Below are 14,519 nucleotides of genomic sequence, written 5' to 3'. Positions count from 1 at the left end.
AGGTTTTCCTCTAGGGCTTGTCATTTATCAATCATGCTTATATCAAACTGCCTGTCAGATAGTTCCAGTGTGGGTCACAGGGTTTCTGCTGTTCTGATCTTCTTGGTGGAGCTTTTTCTTTTTGTACGGCTCAGTATGGGCTGAAAGCTGCGCATCCTTCGCAAAACAGTGGAAGCTCAAAAGGGCGTGCCTGTCTGGGCTGACTGGCTGAGGGCACAGGCTCAATCCAAGTGCTAAGGAGGGTCAGCCTCAGGGCACGGCTGGCTTCCATCTGCACTAGCACTACCTGTGTGACCAGAGGGTGCTGTTCAGTCTCTGCTCCCACCTCAGCTTGAGGACTGGGTTGCAGCTGCTAGCGACTCGTTGTCTGCTTGTACGTCCCTTGTTGTCCCAGTCCAGTGACAGTATCAAGCTTCCTCGAGAATCCTACCCTAGCCCCAGTTACAGGAGACCCCCGGTGCTATGGTCTCTGCCCAGTTTCCTGCCTCTCTTCTGGGTTCTTTCTCAGTCCCCAGCTACAGTGATTCCTCCTATGCCCAGAGGGTGCCAGGATTCCCTGCCCACCTGCTCAGTCGCTTGTGGTATTTTCCCCTAGGGAAAATGATGCAGCATAGTGGAAAGGCAGCCACCTCCTGCTCTAGGCCGCACCCTCCCCGTAGGCTCCCGGGTATATGTGGTACCAGCATTTCATTATGACTTTTGCCTGAATACTTCCTGCTCGCATGCCCCCGCCCTCTACCCCTGCTCATCATGGTGTCTATAAAGTGTCTGTCTCCCTAATTACTGGCTAAGTGGTCACCCTGTGCCTCAGCCATCTGAGGGGTTCAAGGAAAGCTATGGTTTCGCAGACTGCCCCGTTCCTTCCCTGCCCTGCCCTCTTCGTTCCTCTCAAAAACCTTTACCGTGCACAACTTCACTGGGTGGGCCCCGAACCCAGCGACCTCCCCTTTGGGAAGTGGAGCATGCTGGACGGTGTCTCGTGCCCACCCTGGAAGACCGCTACGGACGACTTCTAAAAACACTGAAATCCCATTCTGGGTGTGCATGGACTCGGCCTTCACTGAGGCCTCTGGGGAAGTTGCCCGGCCTGCAGGCTCAGTCCCAGGATGGGGCAGGGGGCAGCAGCCACACCCCGGACATGTGCTGTCCCCTCCCGGCACCCCGGCTTTGCAGGCCCCACAGTCTGTGGCACCAGGCCTTTCCAGCAGTGTCTCCAGACTCCTGATCCCCAGAGGCCACGAGGACTGCAGATGCCCATAAGGCAACAAGCCCCCAGGAAAACTCTCGACCCTGCCACTGCTCCCACTCACCTCCCCTTTACCACACAGCTCCGCTCCCCAAAGGGCTTGTGGGCCCCCGCCCCTCGATTCCCAGACCCGGGACTTCACGCCAGACTCCATCCAGACTTCGCCATGGACATACTCACGAGTTGCCTCCTTTCAGTTATCACGGTCCCCTCAGGATGTCACCTCGTGCTGGGACAGCCTGGGTGCTTGGGTTATAGCTAGCAGCTGTTCCGTCTGTGCCTGTCTGGGGACAGGTGCAGGAGGACCTGGCCTACTGTTCCAGCCCGTCCTAGGTGCTACCTTCCTTCCGTTTTCCACTAAGCTCTATGGAGCAAGGTTGCTCAGAAGTCCTGACCCACATGTCAGTAGAGCTGGCCCTGGTGCTGAAGTGCACCTGCTCCCTGTCTCCTCCATTAGGACAAGGTGGGTTAAATCAAGCCCTCTCTTAGGAAGCACCTGGCTCCTGGCTTCAGATTGGCGCAGTGCCAGCTGTGGCAGCCATTTGGGGGGTGAACCAACGAAGGAAGACCATTCTCTGTCTCACTCTCTCTCTATCTGTAACTCTACCTGTCAAATTGAAAAAAAAAAAAGCAAGCCTTGTCCTCTCCTGGGACCTTAATGGAGCTGCGTCCCCTCAGGACCTGTCACCCACCATCCACCTACATATCCTCAACTCAAACCAGGAATGCCCCCATCCACCCGCTGTGGACTGCCCTCCAGCCAACTTTCACCTGAGCCTAGCCTTGGTTATAGCCACACCAGCCTCCATCTGTACCCCAGTGCTGAGAGCTGCAGAGCAACCCTCATTCTTGCACCTGTAGGCCGGGCTTCAGATGCTGAGGCCAGCGGTCTCAGCTTTGCCAGTTTACCTGCTCTGACCAGCTGGAGACCCTCAGCCCAGCAGCAATGGGTTTTCAACCTGTGCCTTGTGCTCCCATCCAAATGGGCTAAGGCTTGTTTTCCGCTGCAGAGAAGTCTGCCTTGGAACTGCAGGGGCCATTAATAAATTCAGTAGAGACAATTATCTGGCCACTGCAGATCCACATTGAAAACAATAGACGGCAGGTTAAATATGGAATAAAGGAATTGCTAATAATAGCAGCGGGTGGGGTGGGGAGTTACTGTAGGAGAGTAAGCTCATGGTACCCATTTTGCAGGTACAAACAGGCCAGTCCACCTCTTTCGCCACTGCTGCCCATAACACTGGGGTCTAAAGACATTAGTTTTTAGTGGTAACTGAAATTCCTGAAGCAGACATTAAAAATGCAAGTCTCCACAATATCAAGAGTTTGAGTTGGGAAAATGTCAGTTCTCTGTCCACTGAGGCTTCGGAGGGAGAGATAGCTCTGCATGTAAAACACAATTGACTACAGTGAGCTAGGCAGGAGCTAAATGGGGAACAAGCCCAAGAAGCTCTGTCCTGCACTGTGACCAGGAATTCTGGAATACTCCTGCCCTGTCCATGGAAGAACAGTGTGAACAAAGTCTTTCTGAAGGACTTTCAGAGACTGTTTCCTATATGTGAAAATGGCCCTCCAAAGAAGCCTCCATTGTGATCTGTCTTAGCATCTCTGTGTTTTTAAACTGCCTAAATACTTGTCATTGCTTTCTCAGGTTAGAAGACAAACTCTGATACTCCCCTGGTTTCTCATGTGCATAGGAAAAATCTTGTTAACTTGGACATATTTCCATTTCACCAAGAAGTTGAATGTCCAGACTCACTCGGGTAGCCTCTCAGCTGGTACCCCGGTTTTCTCTGGACAGTCATCAGAGCTTGTCCTGGTCCCCTTCCTGGCTTCTCTCAATCACTGGGCCTCAGCAGTTCCCTGGAGCCTCTCTGGCTGCAACTGCCCACGTGGGCGCATGTTTATGACCTGAGCCTCCCTTCTTCTTCAGGAACTCTCAAGTGCTGCACAGCTCCCCATCGATATGCTAGCTGGCCTCCTAGGTGGGGCCCCTTCTCCCTCAACACTTCGTGCTTCCTTCCTGGGAAGGGAAGCCAACTGTTGTAACCTTGAGCAAATTTATGCCCTTGTAGAGGGTCAGAGACTTTAGGTGATTGCTGAAGTAGGGGAGAGTGCCAGGGTACACCCAGCCACTGACCACAAGAGTCTGCCTCCCTGTCAGTAGCATCCCAAAGGCAGGCCTGTTTAGCTGTGCTTGCACTTGACTTTCAACCCATTTGTTCTGTGAATCCTTTGGCCCCAAGTTTACTCTTTTTCTCCATCTGTGCGAAGTCTTGTTACAGAAAGGTGCTGTATAATGAAGAACCTGTGGGCCAGCAGGGACCAGGTCACTCCGTGACTTCCCCACAGAGCCGTGAGGACATCCAAATGGGACCTGACAGCTGCTAACTGCAGTGAAGATGAGAGGCTGCCTGGGTTCTATGAAAGGAAGGATGGGAAGTGTTCTGTGCTATGTAGCTGGGCCTGCCATGGCCAAGCCAGTGCCACACGGGATGACTGGTACCCTTGGGGCAAAGAACAGCTGTCCATTGTTCGGGGACTTGATTGTCTTCTTTCTGTACCAGCTCTGCAGACAGGAGGCATGTGTACACTGCACCTCATGCAGAATCACTGCAAGTCTCACAGAAGAAATCTTATCTTTAATTCCAATAAACTTTGAAATAACATCAACATAAAGGAACATGCATCTGAGTGAAAATAAAACAGCAGCTAACCCTTTTCTCTCTTAAATGATCAACCACATTTTCCTTATTCCTAAATAATCTGAAATGCCACAAGCAACCTAATGCATAAAACCCACTAAATATGCAACATTTAGTATATCTCATTATGAACTCATAAAACTTTTTTTGGTTAACAAGAACCATAGCTCTGGGTTTACTTTAACTTGCAGTAGCCTTAGGGGTGACGGGAAGCTTTGGAATTTGGACCTGGGACCCCTTCCTGCATTCCTAAGCAAAGGTAACTCCTGGAACTCTCCTCAAGGCCCCTCTAGCCCTGAATGAACTGGGTGAAAGGAGGCTCCACAGTCATCATTTTCTAAGGGGACTTCCAGGTACGCCAGGGTTTGGGACTCTTTCAAGCACCCAGATTCTCACATAGAAGCTACTGGATGGAGCTTGCTCCATGCTCATAAGCTATCTTCCCCAAATCTGATCTCAAAACCAGTTCTAACTCATCTATACTGCTTTAGGCTCCAAAGAAATGAGGGAATCCCTGTACCAGGAGTCATGAAACTACTCTCAAAATGGAAGCCAGTGCAACTCTCCCATGAGTATTCTTCCTCTCTCCCCTGATGTTAGAACACATCCTGCTTCATGTTCCATTAGGCAGAGGCCAGGTGTGGGGATTCTTCTAGTTATATGAGGAATTCAGAGTTAAGGAGATAGGTCAAGAGCATGAGCAGGCCAATAAATATTCCTTAATCCATTGGAACCGACAAGCTCAGGATTTGGAGAAAGTATTTGTTGGTGCTTCTTGCAACTGCCATCATTCAAACTACAAGGTATACCCTCTTCTTCCCATTGATGTTTCTTGTCTTCAGCCCCAGGTACTGCCGGCTCTTCTTCTCAGGCTGCCCATATAGCATGTCGGTGAAGAACTCGGGCTCATCTTTGGCCGTCGATTTGGGGGTCATTAAGCCACACATAGTCCTCAGCCTGCGACACAGGTAGGTCATAGCTTCCACTTCATCTGATGGTTCCTCATATACTGGCTGCTTCATTTCTTCATAAGCAGACAGGATCACTGCCTGGAATAACTTGATCAAGATGCAGATGATCACCAGCATGAAAGATGAGAGGAACAGGATCCCAAGAACCCGGTTATGGGAAAACTCAGTGTTTTGAAAAGCTGAGATGCAATAGGAGAATATCGTCTGAGTGGCATGAATAAAGTGGCTGTAATTCCATTCGTGCTGACCGAATATGAGGTAACCAAGAACCATGTACACAAAGAAATAAATGGAAACCAAAAGTGCCACGAGGCAGATGCCGGGAAGTGCGATCTGGATGGCCTTCTGAGCCAGGCGTACGTCATAGAAGGCTCTGGAATATCTGAGGGTCTTCAAAATTGTCAGAAATAACAGGAAAGCCAAAATTATCCTCATAGTGTGATCTACTTGAGAAACCGCATGAAAGGGAATGAAGTCTTCGGGGTTCGACAAGTAGAACTGAGTCACAGCCGTGGCCAAGAAATGCTTCCTAAGAAACAGCACAATCAACACAGTAAAGATGCATTTTAAAGCCAGGTTGAGCAGATTGTACCCACTTTGCACGTAGAGGCTCTTTCTTGTATAATGACGTAGAATTCGGCAATAATGTAGGCTAAGAAAAAAATGAGAATGGCCACATACAAGTAAATTTCTGCTGAAGTTTTCCGGTCAAAATCAGCAAGTGAGAACGAGTGCATAGATATGCTCGTGTTGACGACTCCTAACTGAGAGACCTCAAACAGGACAGAAATGCTACAGAACAGGTTCACATCGGGATTAAAAGTCGTTAGTTCCAAAACCACAGCCCACGTCTTCTCATCAAGCCACCTGCTTCCTTGGAGTTCTCTGAGCCTCCACTGTGGAATTAAACAGCTGCTCTGATGGGAAAAAGTAGAACGCATAGCCCCCTCCTCCATAGGTATGTAACAGCCCATAGGAATAGTACACCCATCGCTTTCCTGCGGCTTGTAAGTAAACCCAGTGGCGTTCTTGCCTGTCTGCCGCTTGGTCACTTCATTCCAAAAGCTAGAATAGTTTTTTGTGTCTTCTGGGTCAACGCCGTATTGGGGGCGACAACGGATTTCTTTTATGTTGCTGTTCTGCACGAAGTTTGCGGCAGGCAGACACATCTTCTCACCGATTTTGCTCTCACTTGCCTCATGAGTGGAAGGCCAAGGATTTTGGATGAGCTGTCAAGAAGAAATGTTGGATTCTGGTCATTGTGGAACAAAGGCACCAGCACGCTCTCGAGCCACCTGTAGATGTCCTCCAGCTTCGTCACAGAAGCCAGGTCCACAGAGAAGCGATCACGAATAAATTGGTTGTAGTAGAAGCTGTCGGTGTGACGCAGCAGGACAATGAGCAGCAACAGAAGGACTAGGAAGATAAAGTGGATGAGGATGTAACTCAGAAACAGGAAGGCCCTCCTCTTGATCCTCTTCTTCCTTTGGAATATTCTGATTTCATCTTCTGTGAGGGGTTGGTACATCCTGGACCCTTGGATTTTAACGATGTGCTGGTGCAGTTTCTCCCTCTCATCTGGATTCATTCTTGTGCTGGGGAGCAGCAACTGAATGTAACGATACTTGGTGGACCACGGGATGTTTTTACAATACTTTGGCCACATTGTTCGGAAGCCTGACACCAGTATAATTTTACATGGCTGTTCCACAAAAACTGACATAAGGAATGAACAAAAAGAGGCAAAGAGCCATTCTATCGACTTGTTGTAACTATAATTCAGTCCGTAAAAGATGATAAAGAAAGCAGATATGCTGGAAGTGGCAAACACCAAGAACCATGCTATGTAGAGACACCACGGAGGCAGTACGATCTGCGGCTTTTTTTCAAGTTGTTCTTCTTCTTGGGAAGAAGTTGCTCCGGTATAAACATCTTCATTTTCTGCTACATTTTTGTTACTGAAGTTTTTATTGGCTGGATGGATCGCAGAGTCCTTGGTTTCTTTTGTCACATGCCTGGATACAGATTTCAAGGTTGCCTTCTCAGAAGCCTTGGGTCGTGCAGGCTTCCCCTTGGATGTGGGCTTTGCCTGGGTTTTGGTCTTCTGGGAAGCAAGCTTGGCAGGCTTCTTGGAGCTTTCCTCAGCAGCCTCATGAGCATGCCACTTGTTCAAACGATCATCCCAGTAAGCACTCTCTTCTGACATAACAGGATGCTTGCGAGGAGCTACCTTATCTAGATCCACCTGATGTTTCCTCTGAGAATGGATAAACAAAAAAGTTATTAATAATACCAAGGGGACTGTAATTAGAGTACTTATAATCCCTATGGACATTGATCTGAAGTAACGCAACTCATTTGACACTGTTTCTTCATCTTTAGTTAGATTAAAGAACATAATATTGCAGAAGAGAGCACTTAGCAGCAATGCTAAACAACAGGACAATCTTTGGAGCCTGTTGAATGATTTAGAAACAACACTAGCAAAAATGGAGAACCACAAGTGGTTTCTCCCTAGCCTATAAGAAACATCTATCAGAAAGAAGTCCCTTTTTCTCAGAGGCTGGTCTGGTTGCGTAACCTGAAACGTCTTGTCCGTAGTGGTGTCCACAGAAAGCCAGATCCGGCACATAAAAAGCCAGATGTGTTTGCTGAACAGATTTTCCACCTTGATTCGACTTAAATACCAGCTAGGCGATGTGCCTTCATTGTTGTGCCAGACACGAATGGAATGGATGTCCCCCAGGTCACTTTTAGTTGTTAGGAGGAAAGTGTTGATGCTTCCCCGGTACAGAGTGGTAAAATTGGGGTGGCTTAAACAGTGTGTAGTACTGGCACCCTCTGTTCCAATAAGCTGAATAAAGACATTGGACCTGGTTCCAGATCCCCATCGACTTCCTGTGAAAACAGTGACCAGGTAGCATATTTTGTCATAAGGATCATTATCAGGTAGAATTATTATATACTCTCGAAGATATTCATCCATTTCATCCCTGTGTAGGGCCCAGAAAGCTAGAATGATGTATATGAGCAAAATGAAAAGCACAGTGATGAGAGTAATAAAATTAAGTTTCTTGGTGGACTTTAACCACAGATCCACAGGATTAGGGAACACCGTGACATTGGACGTCAGGAAGTGGGTATGCAGGTCAATCTTGGCTAGCTCGTTTATCCTCAGGTGCCGCTTGGTCCTCCCCATTTTCTTGCAGACACAGTGCACTCTCTGCCAGGTAGTCCTCTCACCGAGGCTACAGTAATCTTCTCTCCAGTCACTCTGGATCTGGTACATACCCAGGCAGTGGGCACTGAAAAGAAAAATTTTCACAAGGTTGTTACTGGGCTTCTGGACGAAACGAGGTGCCTCCAGCATCATGATTATGGCACATGTGGGCGACTGGCTATGCTGAGCTATGACTTGCAGCAGGGACGCTGGGAGGCAGATCACACGGGCTTCCTTAACTGCACAGTCAGGGTCAAACTGGTCACTCTGGTTGGCAATCGGAGGGATGTCATAAGGCACGAGGAAGGTTGTGACCAGACCAGTGGGGGTGACCCGACTGCCTGCATACACCAGCACCTTGAACAACACAGTCACTTCTGTCACAATGTGGACCAGCACCTCCGTAACTTCTCTGTGGTCCACTTCAAAGCTAAACCCCCCTGTCGTCTTCTTCAAGGACTCGCTGACCTCCGCGGGTCCCACTGTGAGATTAAAAGCTGCAAAAGTCAAGTTTTTCCTGTTGAGGTACACTTCCACTACACTGGGTGTGATCTCTATCGCGTCCCCATTTTCGGCTGCTCCATACATTCTGAAACCAACCACCTGGGTTGAAATTTTTTCTGGATAATGTAACCAAGGGAAGGGGTCGTCTGCAAACTCACAAAACATTGTAGAAACTACAGCCTTTGCGGGCAGACCAGGAACTGTGCTCCCATTGAGTGTTGCCTGAAAACAGTTTGGGCAGTCTTTCTTGTTTCTGAAGACCTGGGTCACATTCTGCTTCTCAGCTTTCTCCAAAAACATGTTAATGCTGGCGCTCTTCATTGCAGTTTTATTCTCCGGCACCATACAAGCCAGTATGGTGTCTGCCAGTGATTCTGCTAGGTGGAAAGGATCTTCCACTACTTCGTGATGAGCAATCTGTTTCAGGATATTAGACAAACTTGTTAATATTCCAGTGCCTATGATTTCTATTTGCTCACAGCGGAAGTGTTTATTTTTCTGTCGATACTCTTGTAGGCCTTGATTTGCTTGCCACATCCTCACTGTGGCAATTTTCTGGGCAGTTCGAGTGAATTCAGAGGCTTTCTGGGTTAATTTGGTAACAGTCACGACTACCTGGTTGATTTCCTCCAAAGTGCTCACTGGGAGAATGGAAGACTGATTGAAAAGGTGATCTCGGAGCCTGACTTTGTCACCCTGGAGAGTTGACTCGGTTTTCATATTATTCAAAACGGAACCCATTACATGCATTAAGTAACCTGCGAATAAAAATTTCTGGTCTTGAAGAAGAACAGATAGTGATGAATTTGGTCCCATGGCAGAATTGAGTAACTGATCCAACACCATCTTGGATGAGTTTTTACTAGTAGGAGGCTCTACAGTGGCGCCCAAAGTCACCTGAGAAAAAGCTCCTAGAGAGTCATAAACCTGAACAAATATCTTCGATTTGTAACCATCAGCTGACACACCAACAGGGAGAAAGGAAGGGGGTGTGGTAAAGTCCCTCCCAAAGTGCAAGATGGGCCCCAAGGTGTTCTCTTTTACTGAACTGATTTCTGCAATGCCTTCCAAATCAGAAACTATTATTTTATATGTAAGAGGGATGTGCTTATCTGTGAAATTGCTACACCGGACAACAAATTTAGTAACAAATGCAATTCCTTTAGCTGGGTTCACTGTGCATTCTCCTATTTGAGGGCCATGGTTAAGAATAATGGGATGCTTGAATTCCAGGGTCTTCCCACCCCAACTCGTTACTTGCACAGAAACCCAGTAATTCCCTTCCAAAAGATGACTGAAAGCAAAAGCTTTTGCAGACAAATAAGCACCATTTCTCCCTGTTACAGTTTGCCCCGCCCAATCAAGTGGCATCTCAGCTCCTGACTCAGACACAATTGACCAGTTATAGAAATCACTGCTTACACAGTCCGTGCAATTTAGGTACAAAGAAAACCGATCTGATACAATTAACTTGCTGCCACAATTCTCAATACATGAAATGTGTGCTAAAGGAGGTGGTCTCTGGAGCACATTTACCGTTTTATCCGAAAATGCTCTTCGGCCACCCTTCTGTACCGCCATTCTGAAGAAATATGCACGGCCCCCTTGAAGCGTTCCTGGGGAAAGGGTTAGCACAGGGTTAGAAGCCTGTGGCCACCTCAGATCAGCCTGGTCTGGGTGACACACGTCCTTGCTTGCCACTTGTATCTGATCTCCTTCGTAGTTTTTTTTATTTGTGGTACAGTACCAGATAAAACGGAGCCCCTGCAATTTGTTGTTTTCTTCCGGGTCAGAGGACATGCTTCCATCCAGAATCACCTCATCTGTATAATTAGCTGTGATGTTGGCATCTCCACCAAGAACTGCGACCAGGGGGCTTCGCACTATCGAGACATAGATGGAGTCCGAGTCATAGAGCTGAGGAACTGTGGGATCCCGTGTTAGGATGGTCACTGAGAAATTAAACAAGTACACCCCCCAAGATAAGGAGAACGGGGAGATGTGTATAATGGTGGGGAGTATTCCTCTCGGCAAGTGACGCACATCCAAAGGCTGATTCCAGTCGGGCACATCGCCCACCGCGGGCACCGAGAACACCAGCCATCTTTGGGTGAAGATTTGGAAGACTGGGCAGTGCATGTTGATGGTGGCATTGAGGGCGTCCCCTTCACTCCTGGTCAAGCGCACAGCAGTAACACCTGCGTTCCTGTTGATCCTCACCTGATAGATTACGCAGAACTCCATCTGACAGGAAGACTGCACGGTGCCTTGGTTGGACAAATTCACGGCTTGCAAGACAACCGGCACCGGCCCATCTGCGGGATACCGCGTTTGCGCCACAAAGCCGGTGTAGGGGCGCGGCAGCGCAGGCAGGACCGAGCGAGGCTTAAAGCGCTGGGCCCGGGCGGCGTGGCGGGCCGGGCGGGCGTCCCCAGGCCCCAGCAGCCCCAGCTGGAAGGTCCAGGCCAGGGGCCCCAGCGGGCGCCTCAGCGGCAGCGGCAGCAACAGGAACCAGGCCAGGGCCAGGCGGCCCCCGGGCGCCGCCAGGTGCAGGTCGACGTGCGCCGGCGCCGCGAGTCCCTGCAGGCGGCGACGGGCGCGGAGCCGGACCCGCACGCTGAGGCGGTACCAGCCAGGCGCGGCCGCGCGCCCCCGGGCACAGGAGAAGTCGAGGCCGCGGCTGCCGCTCAGGAGGGCGCCGCCCCCAGGGGCAGGGAGGCGTCGCAGGCGGAGGCGGGCGAGGCCTCCGCGGTCGCTCAGACTCGGGGCGCCTCTGAGGAGGTCGCCGCACGGCGGGGCCGGCCACCCGGGGCCGGTGGTGCTGGACTGGCGCGGAGCCGGAGCCGGAGCCGGAGCCGGTGGGAGGCCGCCCAGGCCCAGGCCCAGGCCGAGGAGGAGGACCGCTGGCCCAGCCCGCATGGCGCCGCCCTTGGGAGCTGATGGTCGCGGGGTGGCCCAACGGCCAGGGGCTCGCGCGGTCGGGCGCCGAGGGGTCCCAGTTGCGGAGGGGGTCCTGGGAACAAGGAGCCCGCGCAGGCGCCTGGGTCTCCGGAGGTCCCGGGGCAGCGCGGGTCTCTACCAAAGGGGCAGGGCCTTGGTGGTCCAGCGGGTGGGAGACCCCACCTCTCTGTTCCCACGAAGTGTGGACCCATGAATAGAAGCCCCCTGCGCGGTTTCCCACTCCCAGCGTCGCACCGAGCGTGAACCCGGGGTCCCTGGGAAGTGGGAGGCAGATGAAGATAAAGGCAGTTTTTAGGGAACAGAGCAGAGGGAGAGCAGATGGGGGGGGGGGGGCCTCTTGAGACACAGGAAGCTGCGGAGAGGACGTGACTGGCGTTTGTACCCCTGGAAAGCTTGGAGGAGGTCCTCTAAGAACAGCGTTTGCTGTGTGAGGAGCTCATTCCGGCTTCCAGGCTCCCTTTCCCGCCGTTTGGCCCTGACTCAAGGCAGAAAGAAGCGCCCTCTCGGGGCCCACACTCCTGAGAGCGCACAGGTGCTCCAGCCACCTGGCACCAGGCCTGCTCGGCTCCTGACGAATCAGCGCAAGTCTTCATGTCTCTTTTGTGACCACACTTGCTTTCTAGCTCAGGCAGGGTTCCCAGCTAGATTAAGCCTCGTTACTGAAGGGGCCTCTTTGTTCTGCCTTTGACAGACTCGTTTCACCGGTGCAAACCAGCGAGGAAACTGGAAATCAGAGGGGCTGTGAGGTCAGACTCAGGTTTACTGTGCTCCTCCTCTTCTGGTCTCTAAGGGTGAAGGCTCACATCATTCATGTTGATTCTAGCTTCGCTGGTAAGAAGGGGTTTCAGGAAGTTCATGGACAATGCACATTTGAATTCTTCAGAAATGTTTAATACTTTTTAAGTTTAAAGCAATTCAAAGAAATGCTTTTTAAAACTCTTTTAGTATGAGAGCCCCCATATACTCAACCCAGGTGTCCCATCCCACATGGGTGGCAGGAACCCAACCATGTGAGCCATCACTCTTGCCCCCCACCCAGCATCTGCACTGGACTCTGGAGTCAAGAACCCAATCAGGACTCTAGCCAGGTGCTCTTACCAGAGTGTGGGGATCTTAACCACTAGGCAAAACACCTGCCCCTCCGAGAGCTTTTTGAAGTGTGCTTGTATGTCATAAATTGGAGGGTTCAGTAGGTGAGGTAGCTGGTAGTGTTGCTCAGACTCTGTCTTTCTGGGTTTTTGTCTATTATTTGCTGACGGGCTAGTCTCTCTTCCTATGAGCATGAAAATATCTTTCTTCTTTTTTTTAGCTTTGTTTTATCTATTTATTTATTTTATTTTAACAGATAGAGACAGAGAGAAAGCTCTGCCTTCCTTTGGTTCATGGAAGCACCATCCTCCACTGCCTCCTCAGTCCACTGCAGAGAGCTGGACCAGAAGAGGTGCAACTGGGACCAGAACCCGGCGCCTATATGGGATGCCAGCGCCGCAGGCGGAGGATTAACCAAGTAAGCCACGGAGTCAGCCCCTGTTTTATCTATTTAAAAGACAGAGTTACTGCGAGCTCTGGTAGAGCCAGAGAGCGAGAGGTCTTCCATCTGCTAGTTCACTCACCAAATGACTGCAATGGCCAGAGCTGAGCCAATCTGAAGCTAGGTGCCAGAAGCTTCTTCCAGGTCTTCCATGTGGGTGCAGGGGCCCAAGGACTTGGCCTTGTTCTACTGCTTTCCCAGGCCATAGCAGAGAGCTGGATCGGAAGTGGAGCTTCCAGGATTCAAACTGGTGCCCATATGGGATGCCGACGTTGCAGGCTGGGGCTTTAATCCGTTGTGCCAGAGCGCTCGTCCCTCCTTTGTGCTTTAGTGCTGTCCATTTTTGCTGCATTTCTGGGGCTCTCTTAAGTAACACATTTGTGGTTATGTCTTCCTAGTGAATGTTCCCTTAGTTATTTCTGTATTTGATAATAATCTTAGTTGCAAAATCTGTTTTACCAGATAGTGAAAGAGCCACTCTTGCTCTCTTATGCTTACTGGTTGCATTGGAGATACATATATACATGCCTTTTAATTCTTTTACTTTCAAATATTTGTGCTTTTACTGTTTTTAAAACTTTTATTTAATAAATATAAATTTTGAAAGTACAACTTTTGGATTATAGTGGTCCCCCCCCCCATAACCACCCTCCCACCCGCAAACCATCCCATCTCCTACTGCCTCTCCCATCCCATTCTTCATTAAGATTCATTTTTAATTATCTTTATATACAGAAGATCTACTTAGTATATACTAAGTAAAGATTTCAACAGTTTGCACCCATACAGACACACACAGTATAAAGTACTATTTGAATACTAGTTTTACCATTAATTTGCATATACAACACTTTAAGGACAGAGATCCTACATGGGGAGTAAGTGCACAGTGACTCCTGTTGTTGATTTAACAATTGACATTCTTATTTATGAAGTCAATAATCACCTGAAGCTCTTGTCATGAGCTGCCAAGGCTATGGAAGCCTCTTGAGTTCACAAACTCTGACCTTATTTAGACAAAGCTATAATCAAAGTGGAAGTTCTCTCCTCCCTGCAAGAAAGGTACATCTTTCTTTGATGGCCCGTTCTTCCACTGGGATCTCACTCACTGAGATCTTTCGTTTAGGCTTTTTTTTTTTTTTGCCACAGTGTCTTGGCTTTCCATGCCTGAGAAACTCATGGGAATTTTAGCCAGATCCAAATGCCTTAAGGGCTAACTCTGAGGCCAGAGTGCTGTTTAGGGCATCTGCCATTCTATGAGTCTGTGTGTATCCCAATTCCCATGTTGGATCATTCTTTCCTTTTTAATTCTATCAGTTATTATTAGCAGACACTGGTCTTGTTTATGTGATCCCTTTGACACTTAATCCTATCTTAA

At 49.5% G+C, this 14,519-nt stretch overlaps 1 protein-coding gene across 1 annotated transcript in view; it reads left to right on the top strand.

Moving 5' to 3' along the window:
- LOC133768262 (uncharacterized) overlaps nt 1-14,519 on the top strand; it is a 45,469-nt gene that overhangs the window by 18,753 nt on the left and 12,197 nt on the right. The window contains exons 5-7 of the mRNA XM_062202686.1: nt 4,797-4,922; nt 12,302-12,356; nt 12,956-13,117. Coding sequence (XP_062058670.1) covers nt 4,797-4,922; nt 12,302-12,356; nt 12,956-13,117 — 343 coding nt within the window. The remainder of the gene's footprint in view (nt 1-4,796; nt 4,923-12,301; nt 12,357-12,955; nt 13,118-14,519) is intronic.

This window comes from Lepus europaeus, chromosome 10, assembly GCF_033115175.1.
Source record: "Lepus europaeus isolate LE1 chromosome 10, mLepTim1.pri, whole genome shotgun sequence".
Taxonomy (NCBI): Eukaryota; Metazoa; Chordata; class Mammalia; order Lagomorpha; family Leporidae; genus Lepus; species Lepus europaeus.
This window is presented reverse-complemented; position numbering and strand designations above follow the sequence as displayed.